This window comes from Gracilinanus agilis, chromosome 4 (assembly GCF_016433145.1).
Source record: "Gracilinanus agilis isolate LMUSP501 chromosome 4, AgileGrace, whole genome shotgun sequence".
In the NCBI taxonomy this organism is placed as follows: domain Eukaryota; kingdom Metazoa; phylum Chordata; class Mammalia; order Didelphimorphia; family Didelphidae; genus Gracilinanus; species Gracilinanus agilis.
The window spans coordinates 43,430,614-43,447,776 of NC_058133.1; the positions used below are offsets into that span (position 1 = coordinate 43,430,614).

The window sequence follows — 17,163 nt, forward strand, 5'->3', positions numbered from 1 at the left end:
TTCCACTCTGCCACCTAACTGCCCCCAGGTGGTATAATTCCCATTCTAAGGGGGGAGGAAATTAAGACTCAGAAAAATTAAGCGTGATGCCCATAGTCATTCAGTTACTAAGAATAGGATATATGATTTGAATTCAGGTCTTTCTGATTCCACATCCAACACTCCGTTACACAGTACAACTTTATGTACAACACTAGCAATGCCCAAGGAATCTTCCATCGGGGAGGGAAGAGAAAAGGAACAAGCATTTATTAAGTCACTTCAATATGGCGGGACTTGCCCAGGGTCACCCAGCTTTACAGGGTCTAGGACCGAATTTGAACTATGGATTTCTAACTCCAGACCCAGTACTCTATAAGCAGGGAAAATGGTGGATGGTAACTTACTACAGAACAAGCCCTTCAGCTTAAAGCTCTGCATTCCCTCAGCTATTTTGCAGGGCACAGATTTAGGCAATCTTTTCTTTGGGATGCATTGTCTGTTTAGCTAGAGCATTCTCAGGCTATCAGAGGCTTTAAGAAGGGAAGAGGGGTTGGCTGATATGCCAGTAAAGGAAAGCTGTCGATGTTGAAAGGGATGTGGCAAAATTGGGACACTAATGCATTGTTGGTGGAGTTATGAACTGATCCAACCATCCTGGAGGACAATTTGGAACTATGCTCAAAGGACTATAAAACTGTGCATACCATGTGATTCTGTAATACCATGCTATGTCTGTATCACAAAGAGATCAAAAAAATGGAAAAAGGATCTCCTTGAAAAAATATTTATAGTTGCTCTTTTTGTGGTGGCAAAGAATTAGAAACTGGAGGGATGTCCATCAATTGGGGAATGGCTGAACACACTGTGGTACATATTGGTGGCGGAATACTATTGTGCTGTAAGAAATGATAAGCAGGATGACTTCAGAAAAAGCTGGAAAGATCTGCAAGAACTGATGCAGAGCGATATGAGCAGAACTGGGAGACCATTGTATGCAATAACAGCAATATTGTACAATGATTATCTGTGAAAACTTGGCTTCTCAGAGTACAATGATCTGGAACAATCCTGAAAGACTTACGATGGGAAATGCTATCTATCTCCAGAGAAATAACTGTTGAAGTCATCTTTCACATGACCGTATCTTTGGTTTTATTTTGGGTTTGGGGTTATGGAAGAGTTTGCTCTTGCAACAATGACCAATATGGAAGTAAGCTTTGTATGACAAACACATTTTTTTAAAAAGAAGGGTGGCGAGTATGGACAAATGCAGACAGGAAATGTGGCGACTTTTGGTACCTGAAGCCCCATCTGTAGACCCGAACATACACTGGCCTCTGCATTTTTGGCTATCACAGAGGTAGGAAGAGCTAAGGATAGCTGCCTTCGGTCTTGGTGATTCTTTATTGGGAGAGGCTGAGCTTTGACCATTCCTCTGCTGCTAAAGCTTACAATGCCAACGTATGTATGCGTTTCAACAACCTGCAGCAGGTAAAATTCAGCAGCTTGGTGCAGTCGGTGGAGCCTGTCAGCCTATGGATCAAAATCCCCCCCAAAAAAACAAAAATTAGGAAAATATTGATCAGAATACTTACTATATCTGAAACATAGGATGTCCCCAAAGTCTTCCTGTAGTTTTAAGTTTTAATATGAAGTGTCATGGACTGTGCTGGGCACTGGGAATACCAGTGAGACAAAATGCCACGTAGTAAGTTGCATTAGAATGTTTTGTGAGAACTCAGGAATAAATTCCATCTCTAGATTGGGGGAACTCATGGAGAGTTTCATGAATACATTGAGGCAGCATTTGCTCTGGACTTTAAAGGACAGATAGAACTTCACCAGGGGGTGAGAAGAAACCAGATTGTTCTAGGCAGAAGAAATAGTATGAGAAAGGTGAGGAGGGGAGGTATCAAGAATTTATTAAGGTGTACTATGTGCCAGGCACAGTGCTAAGCACTTTGCAAATATTATCTCCTTTGATTCCTCACAACATCCCTGGGGAAGGAGTTGCTGCTATTATTTTACTATTGAAGAAACAGAGGTAGATGAAGGTTAAATGATTTGCCCAAGGTCACACAGTTATTTAGTATGAGAGGGCAGATTTGAACTCAGATCTTCTTGATTACAAGTCTGGCTCTCCATTCACTATACTATATGGCTGCCCTTTTGGTTCAGTTGTGTTAAGATTAAAATTAATGTACAATAACTATTATGGTTTATAAAATCTATTAATAATAACTAAAGTAAAAAAAGCTAGCTAAAAAGCTAGCTAACCCAGACCATGTCATGAGAGAAGAGAGCAAGAGAGGCAGAGGCACAGAACTTATAAACAATACATGAAGGCACAAATGTGGGGGAAGAGAAAAGGATTCTTGGAGATGAAGTCCAAGGTACAAAATTCTCTAACTATAGAGTTGTTTTCAGTCATGTCCTACTCCTTGTGACCCCTTCTGAGGTTTTCTTGGCAGAGATCCTAGAGTGTTTTGTCATTTCCTTCTCCAGTTCATTTGACAGATGGGGAAACTGAGGCAATCAGGGTGAAGAGACTTGCCAATGGTCACACTTCTAGTAAGTGTCTGAGTCCAAATTGGAACTCAGGAAGAATCTTCCTGACTCCAAGCCTTGGTAGCACTCTATCCACTTCACCATCTAGCTGCCCATCTAGTTACCTAGGAGGAGAGACCAGTAGTTTGGGGATTTGTCTCTATATGTCCAATGCCTAGGACAGTGGCTGGTACCTCTGCTCCTTCCCAAGTAGAAAATAAACTCTTTGAGGACAGGAACTATTTTATTTTTTTATATTCATATGTCTGACTCATAATAGGTTAATAAGTCACACTAATAGGAAGTATCTGAATCTAGATTTGAACCCAGGACTTCAATTCTCCAGGCCTAACCCTCTATCCCCTGAGCCACCTAATTGTCCCCTCTTAAATACTTTTTAATCAGGGTTGGAGAATAGATAAAAGAGTTGGTAGTCATCTTACCTCAGCCATCTTGGCAGAAACATCCAGAACTAGACAGACGACTCTCTCCCCAGTCTGGAGCAAGGAAAATGTGGGGAGAGATGGAAGGGCAGTGACATTCAGGGGGGAGCTTTGTCTCAGGTCAACGGAGTCCATGATCACATCCCACGTGCTTCTCAGGCTGCACATTTGGTTCTGAAGGTTTGGTGCGTCTTGGTTGTGAGTGCTGGAGTTACAGAATTCCACCACCTAAGAAGGGAATATCATAAGACGAGACAAAGGGAACATCTTGTGAGTCCAAGCTGAAGAAGTAGTTGTTTTCCTTAAGATTCTGCAACTCCCCAAACTCTACCCACAAAATTGAAGAACGTGCTACCTAGACTTACTAAAGCTGGATCCAAATGAACAGAGATACCCCATACCATGGAAAATCCTCAAGAATTTAAATACTTAGAGATTAGAGAATACTTAAAGAATTTGAATACTCTATTCCCAGCCCTAAACTGATCCATGAATAGGAAGAAGCAGCTGCAGGGTCCAGTTTTGGGGTCTGTGGCTATTTTTTCTGTAGGAGTGCTTCAGAAGGGTACCAACTCAAAGGAAAGGGAGAAGAATTGGTAGAGAGTCTAAAGATGGGGGAAGAACAGTGCATTGAGCTGCAAGCTAAAGGGAAAAACACTTTTGCCCAAAAGAAAGAGGACTAGGAGCCCATGAGGGCTAGTATTCTTTCATCAGAGACTACTATGGTCAGAGACCCAGGTCAGTCCCAAATTCCCCAATGCAAAGATGCTGAAGAGACCCAGCATTAGTGGGAACAGAGTAAAGAGTGAGAACAGAAACCAAAGACAAATGACTGGAATTAAATGAGAAAGGATGCCTCTTTGAATTGCTCAGAATTGCTCCACAGTCAGGAGAAACATAAAGAAGAGAAGAGAATACTCTATTTTTTAAAGTAAACCTACAATTCCAAATAGCATATTCTATAAAGCTATACCTAATCACCAAGGAGAAAAGATGGACAACCAACAAAAAAGAGGTATTTTGAATAGTTCTGATAAGTAAACAAAAATAGAAGTAAGCAAAATATTTCACTTCAAAAACCTAATACAATAGAAACACAACCCTTCATAGAATTGATATTCTTGTAAGGTGATGGGATTATTAATCATCATAATAGTATTTATATAGCACTGGAGGTTTGCAGAGTGCTTTATAAATATCTCATTTGGTCCTCAAAATAACCCTGGGAGGCAGGTGCTCTTATTAACCTCATTTTTAAAACCCTTACCTTCTGCCTTGGAATCAACTTGTTCCAAGGCAGAAGAGCAGTAAGGGCTAGGCAATGGAGGTCAAATGACTTGCCTAGAGTCACACAGCTAGGAAGTATCTGAGGCCAGATTTGAACTCCTATCTCTAGGACTGGCTCTTAATCCACTGAACCACTTAGCTGTCCCCTCAAACTATATTATAAAACAGTAATTATCGAAACTATCTGGTACTGACCAAGAAATAGGAAAATAGACCAGTGAAACAGAATAGACAAACAAATAGTCATGAAAGATAATAGTAACCTTATATTTGACAAAACTAAAGATCCAAGTTTTTGGAATAAGAATTTGCTATCTGGAAAAATTGTTGAGAAAACTGGAATGCAGTTTGGAAGAAACTATAGACCAATATCTTACACCATTTGCCAAGATAATATCAAAATGTATGTATGACCTAGGTATAAAGGGAGATATGAACAAATTAGAATAGGGAACCTATCAGATTTATGGATAGAAGAATTTATGAACAAACAAGAAATAGATAGCATTGTGAAATGCAAAATGGATTATTTTGAATATATCAAATTGAAATTTTTTGTATAAATAAAAGTAACATAGTCAAGATGAGAAAGAAAGCAATAAGTTGGGGAAATTTCATAGATAATTTCTTGGATATGTCTCATATCTAAAATATATTGAGAACCTTCCTCAATTGATAAATGGTCAAAAAATATAAACAGACAATTTTTGGATAAAGAAATAAAAGCTATATGAAAATTGCTCTAAATTATTATTGATTAGAGAAATGCAAATCAAAACAACTCAAATATTATCTCACTTATTAGATTAACTAAAATGATAAAAGGAAAAAATAAATGTTGGAGAGGATGTGGAAAAGTGGGGACTCATAGATTGTTGGTGGAACTGTAAGCTGATCCAATCATTTTGGAGAGCAATCTGAAATTATATTCAAAGAATTATAAAACTGTGAATACCTTTTGTCCCAGTGATACCACTATTAGGTCTATTTCCTAAGGTGATCAGGGAAAAAGGTTAAGAAACTAAATATTCTAAAATATTTATAGCAGCTTTTTTTCTTTTTTTGTGGTGGCAAAGACCTGAAAACTAAAGGGATGCCATCAGTTTGAGAATGGCTGAACAAGTTGTCGTATATGTTTGTAATGGAATATTATTGTGCCATAAGAAATGACAAACAAGATGATCCTCCCCCCAAAATCTGGAAAGACATATCAAGTGATGCAAAGTGAAGTAAGCAGAACCAGGAGACTTTTGTACATAGTAACAACAATAACGTATGATCATCAATTGTAAATGAATTAATTATTATAAGCAAAGCAAGGATTTAGGATAAGTCCAAGAGACTCAGGATAAAAAAGTCTGTCCACTGACATGGAAAGAATAGAGTCCAAATGAAGAATGAAACATACCATTCTTCACTTAAATTCCTCCATGAATTTTTCTCCAGTGTAAACAATATGTAGTTTGTTTCATAATATGACAAACAGGGAAATACATATAATGTGATAATATATGTACAATCTATAGAAAATACAGAAAAAACTTTTTGGGGATGGTGAAGAAGTGAGAAGAAAAAAGAACGAGACAAAGATTTTTGTAAATAGCTAATGTGAGAATGTTTCTCTTAAATAAGCATATTTATTATAATTAATTACATATTTATAACAAACTATATTACTAAAAATGAGTAAGAGAATGGAAAAGATGAGGAGGGAGTAATTTGAGCCACATTCCTAAACTGGATAGTGGAAAAGGCCTTTAAAAAGGCAAGGAAAAAAGATAGATGTTGCAAAAGTCAATATAAGGAATTCATGTTAGGGTGAAGGTAGAGCTTATGAGAACAGATGACTTTCAAGCCAGTATACATAAAATTATTGGGAGGAACAAGAACTGACTTTTTAAGAAAGAAGGAGATAAAAAACCAATAAAAATGAGCAAATGGAAAACACAAGCCTAGGAATTATAACTTTAATTGTGAATGAATTAAATAATATAATAAAAATGAAAGTGACAGCATAGAAAAACAAACCCAACAATCAGGTGTAAACAAGAAACGGACACAAAAAAACACTACATACAGAACAAAAATGCAATGTTGAAACAAAATTGATTATTAATTAGATTATTCCAAAAAAGCATTTATAAAAATTCACCCTATCAAGAGAAATAAATAGAACTTCTGGATTATATTAAAAGAATTTTTGACAAACTATACCAACATTAAAGATATATTTAACAGATGTCATGGCTTCTAAATTCAAAAGGAAAAAGTTACTAATGAGGATATATAGTTCGTAATATAATTGTATATTTTAATGTTCCTTTTTTTAGAGAGGAAAAAACAAGACAACAAAATTTTGGAGAAGAACTGAAAGGCTTATAGCATTTTCTAATGGGAACATTAAAGAAAATCATATTTCTCAATATGACCTTTAAAAATAGAGGCATAAAGAAATTATTAATAAGCAAAAATAAATATAAAAGAAAGTCTTTATAGATCAAATTGCAATAAAAATAGCAGTTATTACAGAGAATAACAGCAAAAGATACAGACCACATGGAGGCTCTGGTCAAAGACCATGTCATAGAAATTAATAATTGTAAGAAAGAGAATGAGAAGACAGCTAAACAAGTCACTAGAGAAAAACATCATATCTCTGAAAACATGCATTAACAAAATAGAGAAAAAAGAATAAAGAACGAGGCCTGTAGTTTAAAGAAGTAGGAAATAAGCAAGTAAACAAATCAAAATGAGCTCAAAAGAGAAAATTTTAACAGAGGAGAAATAGATAAAATGAAAAAATGTAGAACTATTAAAAATAGAAATGATAAATAGATCTAAAAGAAGGTTCTCTTAAAAGACTTACAAAACTGATAAATCTTCAGTTAACCTGACCAAAGTGAAAAAAATCTAATTAACAGTAACAAGAAAGGGAACAAGATAAAAATTATTTAAAAAATAGAAAAAATAATTGTCAGAAGCTTCTAAGAGCATCTATATGATATAATAACTTGGAGTTGAAAAGAAATGGAAGATTAGCTACAAAAATGTAAAATATTTATATTATAAGAACATGAACTATTAATATTAAATAGTCCAATCACAGAAAATAAAATTGAATAAACTATAAAAGAAATGCAAAAGGAATAGGAGTGTTTATGCAGGAATGGTGGGGAAGAAGAATAAGCCTGATGCAGAAGAATTTTCAGGTGAATTCTACCAAATATTTAAATAAATATTTTCAAATATGTTGAAAAAATAAATTCTACTAAACTTCTTTTATGAGACTGTTTAATGCAGCAACTGACCATTGGCTGCCTTTGCTGCTAACTCCTAGCTAACCTTGCAACTGGAGACTATCTAGCTAGTTAAGCTACCTTGTTCCCAGAACCAAGCATTGCCCAAGGGTGAGAGAACTGTGGCCCCACCTCTGCAGTCATTGGCTGCCTCAGTCTCTCCCTCTATGGACTGTGGCAGTTTCTCCAGGCTCTTTTCCTTCAGGGATGATATAAATTGTTCTCCCTATCTCTGATGGACTCCCCAGTGCTGTGAAGGATCCCAGATTATAATATTCTTGCCAGATTACAAACCTTTTTATTATTACTATTTTGGTAGTTCTGTTTATTCAGATAGACAAGACAAATAGAATCATAATACTTAAACTAACGAAGGATAAATTGAAGAAAAAAATTATAGGCTAATATCTCTAATCAATATCAATGTACAATTTAAAAATAAAACATTAATTAAAAATAGCAATATATCAAAAAAACTTTTTCCCTAATACCAAATTGGATTTATCTGGGATGCAAGGCTGTTTCAATATTAGGAAAAACAATGAATTTAACTAATCATACTAAAAACAAATAAAAATCTCATGATTATATCAACAGATTATAAAGCCTTTAACCAAGAGCAACACACATTTTATTTCATATTCCCAAGAAAGCACAGATGTATATAGTAGCATCCTCCCATCTCCCAGTATGTTATGTATAGGAAAGTCATCTTAAATAAGATTAAAAAGCATATATCTGAAATATGAAAGTTAACATTTGCAATTGGGGAATGCTAAAAGCATTCCCAAATAAAGCAATGTAATTGGTCAAAGTCTAAGAAATGCTAGTTACACTAATCAGCTAGAGAAAGAAATTAAAGACAAAAACACTGTCAAAGAACAGATCATATTTCATATCCTATTGGAAGATGTGTTTTACATGGAAAACTCTAGGGACTTCACAAAGAAACTAATTAATGGCTTCAGTAAAGCAGTAAAATACTAATTAAATAAACATAACTCATTAGCATTTCCAAAGAAAAATAAGAAAATCCAGGAGAACATGAGAAATATTCATTGTCTGTGGCTGGGCTAAGCCAACATAATAAAGATGATAAATTAACTTATATATTTAATGTTACTTCAATTTAATTACTGTGGGGATACTTTATAGAGCTAGACAAAATAAAAACAAAATTCATTCATAGTAGAAAAAAATCTAGACTCTAAAGGTAAATAGCAATTTTTAAAAAGGTTTACTGAAGAGAGAATGGCACTTGCAAACAATAAGTTATAAAGCAGTAATTAGCAAAGCAATTTGGTACTAACTTGAGAAAATAGAAAAAGTAGATCAAAAGAGCAAGCTTGATAAATAACTGTATTACTCAATATTTGATAAACCCAACAGCATAACCTACTCAGGACAGAACTCACTTTTTGATAAGAATTGTCAGAAGAACAGGAAAGTAATTTGGCAGAAAAATCCATTTAGACCAGTGGTTCCCAAACTTTTTTGGCCTTAGTGCCCCCTGTCACGTACTATCACCGCCCCCTTACAGTTATTCACCACCCCCAAATGCACCTGTGGCCATCACCGCATCCTGCATCGCTGCAGCACCCACTAGGGGGCGGTGGTGCCCACTTTGAGAATCACTGATTTAGACCAACAGCTCACACTATATTTGAAAATAGAATCAAAATGGATGGATATAATCACTAGTGGAGAGGCTGTACAACTATAGGCACAGTTATAGTCTTTTGGTAGATCTGACATGGTCCAGTTATTCTTAATAAGCAATTTAGAATTCTAGTTTTTAAAAAAGTGATAAAAATCTTCAAAGCCTTTGACCCAGAGATTTTGCTGGTAGAGGTATAGATCAAAGAAATCTATTAGAAAGGTGCTATATTTATTGTCAAAATTGTCACAGCAACACATTTTGATAGCAAAAACCTGAAAATGAAGTTTAATGCTTATCAGTTGTAGAAGGCCTAAAAAAGTTTTGTTATGTGAATGGAATGGACTATTATTATACTATAAGAAACAATGAATGAAGGGACAGCTAGATGGCTCAGCGGATTGAGAGAGAAACCTAAAAATGGGAATTTCTGGGTTCAAATCTGGCCTCAGACACTTCCTAGCTGTCACTTAACCCCCATCCCCCATTGCCTAGCTCTTAACCTCTCTTCTGACTTGGAACCAATACACAGTTTTGATTCTAAGACCAAAAGAAAAAAAGGTTAAAAAATACTCAAACAATGAACATGAAGATGGTGAATTCAGAGACCTATGGGAAGACTTATTCACATTGATGCAAAGCGAAGTGGACAGAACCAGAAAAAACAATAGACCCAATGACTAATGACTAAATGAATTGAAAGAACAACCAGCAAGGACAACATGCAAAGCAGAATGTTACAGAATTGTAATAACCAAGGTTAGCTCTGGAGGAAAGGTGACAAAATATATCTCTCTCCCTTCTTGCAGAAATGTGGAATTTGGGATATGGAATATTTTATCTATTGTCAGGCACAGTTAATATGTTAGTCTGCTGAATTGCTTTTTTAAAAAATTGTGTTACACATTTAAATCTCATTTCTATACAGATAGCTTCCTGTGTAAAAGAGAGAAAAATAAATGCGATCCCAAAATAAGAGAGATGAATAAAAATAGGATATTTTTTTAAAGTAAAGTCACTTTCCTTATACTAACATCACTAGTTAAGAGAGAAAAGGGAATTGCATGATGATTTGGCAGTTGGAGAGACCAAGTTATTTTTCTAAGTTAGGAATGGTTCTTATTTTAACAAAAATCAAGAACCCTTCTGTACCCTAACATTTCAGGATCAAAGCATGGGGTACAGGAAAATGTTGAAGCTTATTTGTGCCTCATTGGCATTCCCTATTTGCAGGGAAATTGACTGGTGGCTGCATTACATACCCAAGTTTGAACAAATTGATCCTATTGCCGTCACTTCCTCCACCACAGAAGGATAAGGTGCGAAAGATAACACCCTAATTAGTAACTAAATATTTCCAAAGTGTTATCTTGCAAAACCTATTTCCTGAAGTTAGACATACACACATACATGACAGCATCTTTTAAAAAATTGTTCTACTTCAAATATAATCACTCTCCAACAATGGGGAAGAGTAGTAGAGAACCTTAACCTACAAGTTTGCTGACTTTTTCATTTAGTCATAACTAAGGCAAAGGTTAAAAGTGCTATAATTATATTATTGATACAATAATATAAACCCTGAGTGTGGGATTGGGGTGACTGCTTAATATAAGCATTTCCTGTTGGCTTTGATAACACTTGAGAGTCAAAAAAGGTCCAACAAATCTGCTAGAGCAATTTCATTTTACAGATAAAGAAAATGAGGCTGAAAAAAATTAAATAACTTGTCAAAGGCATTATGGTCAAGTGAGCTTGCAGGTGACAGGGTTAGAATTTGAAACCAGGTCTTCTGATTCCAAATATTTCCAGCAAATTTATCTTCCTTCCAACCAAACCTTCATTTTAGAGATAAGGAAATTCAGTTGCAGAATAGCTGGTTATCTCTAAGCTAGTTCATGACACAAGGGGTATTCGAATGAGTGATATTCTTTCCATTACTCTCTGCTGATTCATAGTTAAATGGAATTATCCAAGAGTAGAGACTATTCAAGTTTTCTGAGTAGGATCCAGGAATCTTCCAAAGCTGCTCAGATATGGATGACTGTCTAAGTAAAGCAACTGAAAAGGAGTTGGAAATTGTAGTGCCAAAATTTTGTTGTTGGAAGGGTTGTAAGCCTAAGAAAGAGAGAAATCTAACTTTTTTTCTCATTCATTCCCGAATCTCAGAATTGGAAGGGACCCCAGAGCCTACCTAGTCCAGTCCAAACCTATAAAAGATCACATTCTATCAGATTCCAAACAAGTGATCCTTTAACTCCTACCTGGAAACTAATAATGAAGGAGAACTCACAACTTTCTGAAGCAGCCACTTGGCTATTTTTTTCCTGACATTTTGCCTTCTTCCAACTTCTACCTGATGAAAAATCCATTTTATTTACCAATGTGTTCTCAAAGAAGTATTGAACAAATCACAATGGAATCTGTTCTATGGCAGTCAAGTTGAGGAAAATAATCCATAAAAATAAAGCACTCTGAGAGATAGAGAAATTAAATAAAAAATATTTTTTTCTTTATAGAGCACGAGGGTTCTACTAGGTAAAAAGCCTTTCCTGGGCATTAAAGAGAAACGTTGCTTTCCAAAAACCTTCTATGTTATTTTTAAGTAACAGTGATTAAACTCTGAGATTTAATTTATTTGTAAACTGAGGTAATGGGTCAGATCTTTAAGGTTCCCTCCTATTTCTTGTATTCTATGAAATTGGCAGCACCTTTTCAAATGCCCAAATGATTCTGGTATTACAGAGACAAAAAGTAATTCTAAATGATGATATTCTCTGAAGGTCATACTTACAGAAGATAGACTTTGCATGTACATTATCGATGCTGTGGTATTTTGTGTATTATTATGTATAAATATGCATCTTTCTTTGAAAAGATTATGAATAATGCAGTTTTCTTGGGTGCAAGTTTTTTTTTCACAAACAAAAATACCGGTGAGGTCTGAAGAACACCTTGAAAAACAGAAACAGAGAGACAATTGTTAAAAATTTTCCAGTACACCCATGGTAGAGATATCCTAAGTCGCCTTCCTTGCTTTTGGTCAGGTTGAAAAGAAGAGAATAAAATGGAGCTGGGAAAATAAGTCTATTACAGGCTATCATCTGGTAAGCAGAAAATCATTAACTCAACCAACTTTTCACTAAGAATAATAATTACAAATAATAATAACCATTATATTATTATAATATAATGTTATTATATTAATTAAACAATAAATAAATAATAATAAAATAACTTTTTGGCATTAAATAAACTAAAGAGCTAGATGAGGATAAGTAAGGAATACTGTAGAGGAGATTTAGGCAATGGGTCAAAGGTTGGACCAGATGACCTTTGTTGCTCTCAGACGCTTACGTCAGCATCATACTTCGACCTTATACAAGTCACTTAAGCTTTGTTTGCCTCAGTTTCTTCAACTGTAAAATGGGGATAATAATAACACCTGCCTTGCAGGGTTTCTGTGGAAATCAAATGAGCAAATGTTTATAAGGCATGTGGCACAGTGTACATTATATGGTAGGTGCTTAGTAAATTCTTGTTCCTTCCTTCCTTGCCACCAAGATGTCATATAGTTTGCCTCTTTGGAAATCTCGATGTGTCCTTTTTATAATCATAATTATTTAATTTATGTAAATATATAAAATTTTAATATTCATATAAATTATATATTTATATATTAAATAAGTTATATAAATATAGAATACTATAATTCTCCTCCTCTCTTCCCTTGCCCTTGGGGCTTCTAGGAATCTCAAATTAAAGGCTTTCCTTTGACTTAAATAGAAACATGGCACCTCAAAAGTCCTATTATTTTTAGCATAATTGAAGAGATCTAAAATTCTCCACCCAACTCCCCCAAAAAGAAACTTTACAATTTCCAAGGTCCTTTCCTGCTCCAAATTTCTAATGACTGGATTTAAAACTCAGATAGAAAATACCAACCTGGTGACTTTCACCCGATTGTGCCCTGCCATGTAGAAAGGTTTCTCATTGTTATACTCATCAAACACACCCCAGCGAAGATGGGCCCATTCATGGACAAAAACTCTGCCTGTGGAGAAAAAAAAGTGCCCATTCTTTGAATTCCTGATAATCAGCTTAAATGTCAGTCCTTACGCAAAGAGGCCTTACTAATCCCTTACAATGACAAATCGCTTGGCCATTCCTATCTCTGGCATGTCCTGAGATGCTCTCAGACTTGGGGGTTCAGCCTAACTCACCACCTGTTACTTTAAGAACTCATCATCGTTGTCCTCCCACTAGATGAAGGATTGGAGAGTCCTGGGTTTAACTCTCTCCTCTGATTCTCATTGCCTGTGTGGGTGACTTTGCTTCCATTTCTTTGACTGTAAAATGAGGAGGTTGGACTAGGTGGTATATAAATAAGGTCCTTTCCACCATTAGTTCTATAGTTTTACCATCAGGTTATTGAGTTTAGTTCTATCAGGTAAATCTACATGGATTCATCCAGTGTATGGGTATCACAGGGAGAGGCAATGAGCTAACCAAGTGCTTTTTGGGCATCTCAATTATATATCCCAGAAGCATCTCAAAAACAGTATATCCAGAACAGAACTCATGACTTTCCTCACTCCCAAGTCTCCCCGTTTGCCAATTTTTCTATTACTATTAAATATTCTCCCAGCAACTGAGGCTTAGAACTTAGTCTCATCTTCAACTCCTCACTCATTCCAAATATTTAGCCTGTTGCCCAATCTCATGATTTCTACCTTCACAGCCTTTTTTCACATATGACTCCCCTTCTCTCTACTCATATAGCCACTGGGCTCATCATCTTTTGTCTGGCTTATTGCAACAGTCTTCTAAATGGTCTTCCTGACTCCTGTCCCCACTCTAGTCTCTTAAAATGATTTTCTGGAGGCATAAATCTAATTACATTAGCCCTACCCCTATTCAGTAAATTCCAGTGACTACCTATTACCTTCAGGAACAAATATACAGTCTTCCAGTTGGCATTTAAAGTTCTTTACAATCTTCATAGACCCTTCCCTATCTATCCAATTTTCTTACTCTTTATTTTCCGCTAATCTGTCCATAATTTAACTTTTATTGTTCAGTGGTTTCAGTCATGTCAAACCCTTTGAGACTCCATTGGAGGTTTTCTTGGCAAAGATACTGGAATAGTTTGCCATTTCCTTCTCCAGCTCATTTTGCAGGTGAGGAAACTGAGATAAACTGGGTTAAATGACTTGTCTAGGGTCACATAGCTAGTAAGTGTTTGAAGCCAGATTGGAACTCAGTGAGAGGAATGTTCCTGACTCCAGACTTAGCACTATGTACTCTGCCACTCAGCTGCCATAAATTAAATAATCATAAATATTTGCTCATCTCCAGATTATCTAATCAATCCTAAACCTTCCAATGGAAGAGCGCCCAGACAGTTGCCAAAATACTTCTCATATCTTTCTATTGTTAGCTAGCTTTTCATATGGTGAATTTCTTCTCTTTGTATCTAGATTGTAAATCATGTGCTGGGTGGTGATCCTTTATATTCTGCTATGAAGATTTTATATATGTGTGTGTATGTATGTAGATCTATATCTTCATTAAATAGTATTCACCTGTCTACAGATCTATATCTAGTGATCACACAGTGTTTTAAACTTTTCCTGGTAGATTTGTGAGGTCCTTGAGGACAGAGACTGTCTTTTGCTTCTTTTTGTATCCCCAGCACTTAGCAATTTCTGGGACATATTGGGAGCTTAATAAGTGTTTATAGACTGAACATAGTAGGGACTTTGATGACATTCTGGTGGTTGGTTAACCGATGGACTGAACTTACCTCGTGGTCCATAGATGGCAGTCAGGTTATCATTTAGGAGGAAGTTAGGAGTGAAATGAATATATTTGCCTTCTTCTCCACACCCTCCGTACTGTAGGGTATACGGATCATCTCTATGTTTCCTATACCAATCAGCTATGATGATATTTGCCTAAAAACAATAGCAATACCACATGGATGAAATAAAAAATGCAGAGACACTGAAATTTAATCACAGTACCTTCCCTTAATATTTAACTGTACTTTAAAATGTTTAGTAAAAGTAATATGAAATCACATTATGATCATATGACCTTTCCCCATTTTCCTGTTTAAAGGTAAATAAAAACTGCCACCACCTCCCCTTAATTTCATTTCCTTACTGCATAGGGACTGAATCAACTACATTTTTGGTACAAGGAACTTCCTGGTGAGAATTCTCCTTAAATAATCTAGGTTGACACCTCTTCAATTTATCCTAGTTTGTAAATTAATTTTAAGTTGTAGAATTTCTTCGGTTTCTGTTTTGCTTATATAAAGGGGTTCCCTTACTATTTGCTCTCTGTGATGGTCTTTTGGGGTAACTAGGATTTGATAAGAAGGGGCTAAGCTGGCAGGTGTCAGCTTCCCTCCCCTCTCTGCCATTTCTCTCTAGTTAAGGGTCAACTACCAAGGAAATCCTGAAAATTGTACACTTAGACCAGCAATATTTGGCAGAGAGAGGTAAAGAGATGCAATTCTGTTATGATATGATTCTCCTCTCATAAATAGGAGAAAAGAAGGAGCAAGCATTCAACCAAAGTCCTTTTCTACCTTGTCTCAAGCTGAAAACCACAGTTTTTCCTGAAGAGGAGTGGGCTGGTTTCGAGAGCATATTTATTCACACCTCTTCACAAGCCATGCACAAAAATGTATAACCCTTTCTGTATCTCCAATTCATCACCTCCCTTTTAGAAGGTGGGTAGTGTGTTCCATCACTGAAATCACTGGAAACATGACTGGTCATTGCACTGATGAGAGTTGTCTTTCAAAGTTGCTGTTGTCACCCTCATACAAATTTTTCTCCTAGTATTACTTACTAGACTCTCCATCATTTAAACTATCCAAGATTTTATGAAATTGTTTCTTTCAGTCTTTCTTAAGGCATGACAATATTCCATGATGTTCATATCACCACCATTTGTTCATTCATTCTTCAATTGTTGAGCACACTCTTATGTTCTAGTTCTTTGCTTTTTGTTTTTCTTTTTTCCTTTTAATACTCTCTTTGGAATCAGGAAGTTTGTTTTGCTTTATTCGCTCCCTTGAGTTATCCTCCCTCTAAAACTAGTTTGATGTTTGACTACACCAAACCATTGTATGTGTTTGTTCAACTCTTCTTTCAGATAAGAGTGAGGTTCATTTTATGCCCACTTCTCCCACATTTTCTTCCATATTTTTATACTCTTCTCATGGATTCTAATTATGAAAAATAGCAAGTTCTGCCTCCCTCTTCTTTCTCCTTTCCATACTAGCATATTCCTTTTATTCTCCCTTCTCTTTCCTCTCTTAAAATCCCTCAAAAAAGAATCAATATACCCTCTAGGCCCTCTCTTTTCCTTATTTAACTTTCTCAATCCCCTTTAAAAACATTAAGATTCTGAAGGGAAATTTCTTTATTCTCCCTTTATTAATCTGGTTCCTTCTTATCTTGACAGTCTTCTTTTACAACAAGTTTTCCCAGTCCCCAGCTTCCTTGTGATCCAGTGACATTGGCCTCCTTACTCTTCCTCCCAAAAGATACACACTGCTTTCCAAATCCCTGTATTTTCACTTGTTGTCTCCCATGCCTGTAATCCTCTTCCTCTTCATCTCAACCTCTTGATTTCCTTTAAAATCTTAGCTAAACTCTCACCTTCTGCAAGAAACCATTCCCAATCCCCTTTAATGTTAGTGTCTTCCTCCTGCTGATTTTCTCCAAATTGTCCTATATATAGTGTGTTTATAGGTAGTTGCTTGCATGGTGTCTTCTCCTTTGTTGGATCCTTATCCAGGTCATGCCTTCTGCTCATAAATATCCCTCAGGCTGGTTCCTCTCCCCTCCTCTCCTCTCTTCTCCTCTCCTCTCCTCTCCTCTCCTCTCTTCTCTTCTCCTCTCCTCTCCTCTCCTCTCCTCCTTTCTCCTCC

The 17,163-nt window shown here is 35.9% G+C and overlaps 1 protein-coding gene across 1 annotated transcript in view; it reads right to left on the minus strand.

Annotated features, from left to right (window-relative positions):
• CLCA2 (chloride channel accessory 2) overlaps positions 1 to 17,163 on the minus strand; it is a 54,830-nt gene that overhangs the window by 27,555 nt on the left and 10,112 nt on the right. Inside the window, exons 3-7 of the mRNA XM_044674093.1 lie at positions 15,019 to 15,169; positions 13,158 to 13,266; positions 12,007 to 12,166; positions 2,973 to 3,200; positions 1,282 to 1,515 (exon numbers count right to left, since the gene is read on the minus strand). Coding sequence (XP_044530028.1) covers positions 1,282 to 1,515; positions 2,973 to 3,200; positions 12,007 to 12,166; positions 13,158 to 13,266; positions 15,019 to 15,169 — 882 coding nt within the window. The remainder of the gene's footprint in view (positions 1 to 1,281; positions 1,516 to 2,972; positions 3,201 to 12,006; positions 12,167 to 13,157; positions 13,267 to 15,018; positions 15,170 to 17,163) is intronic.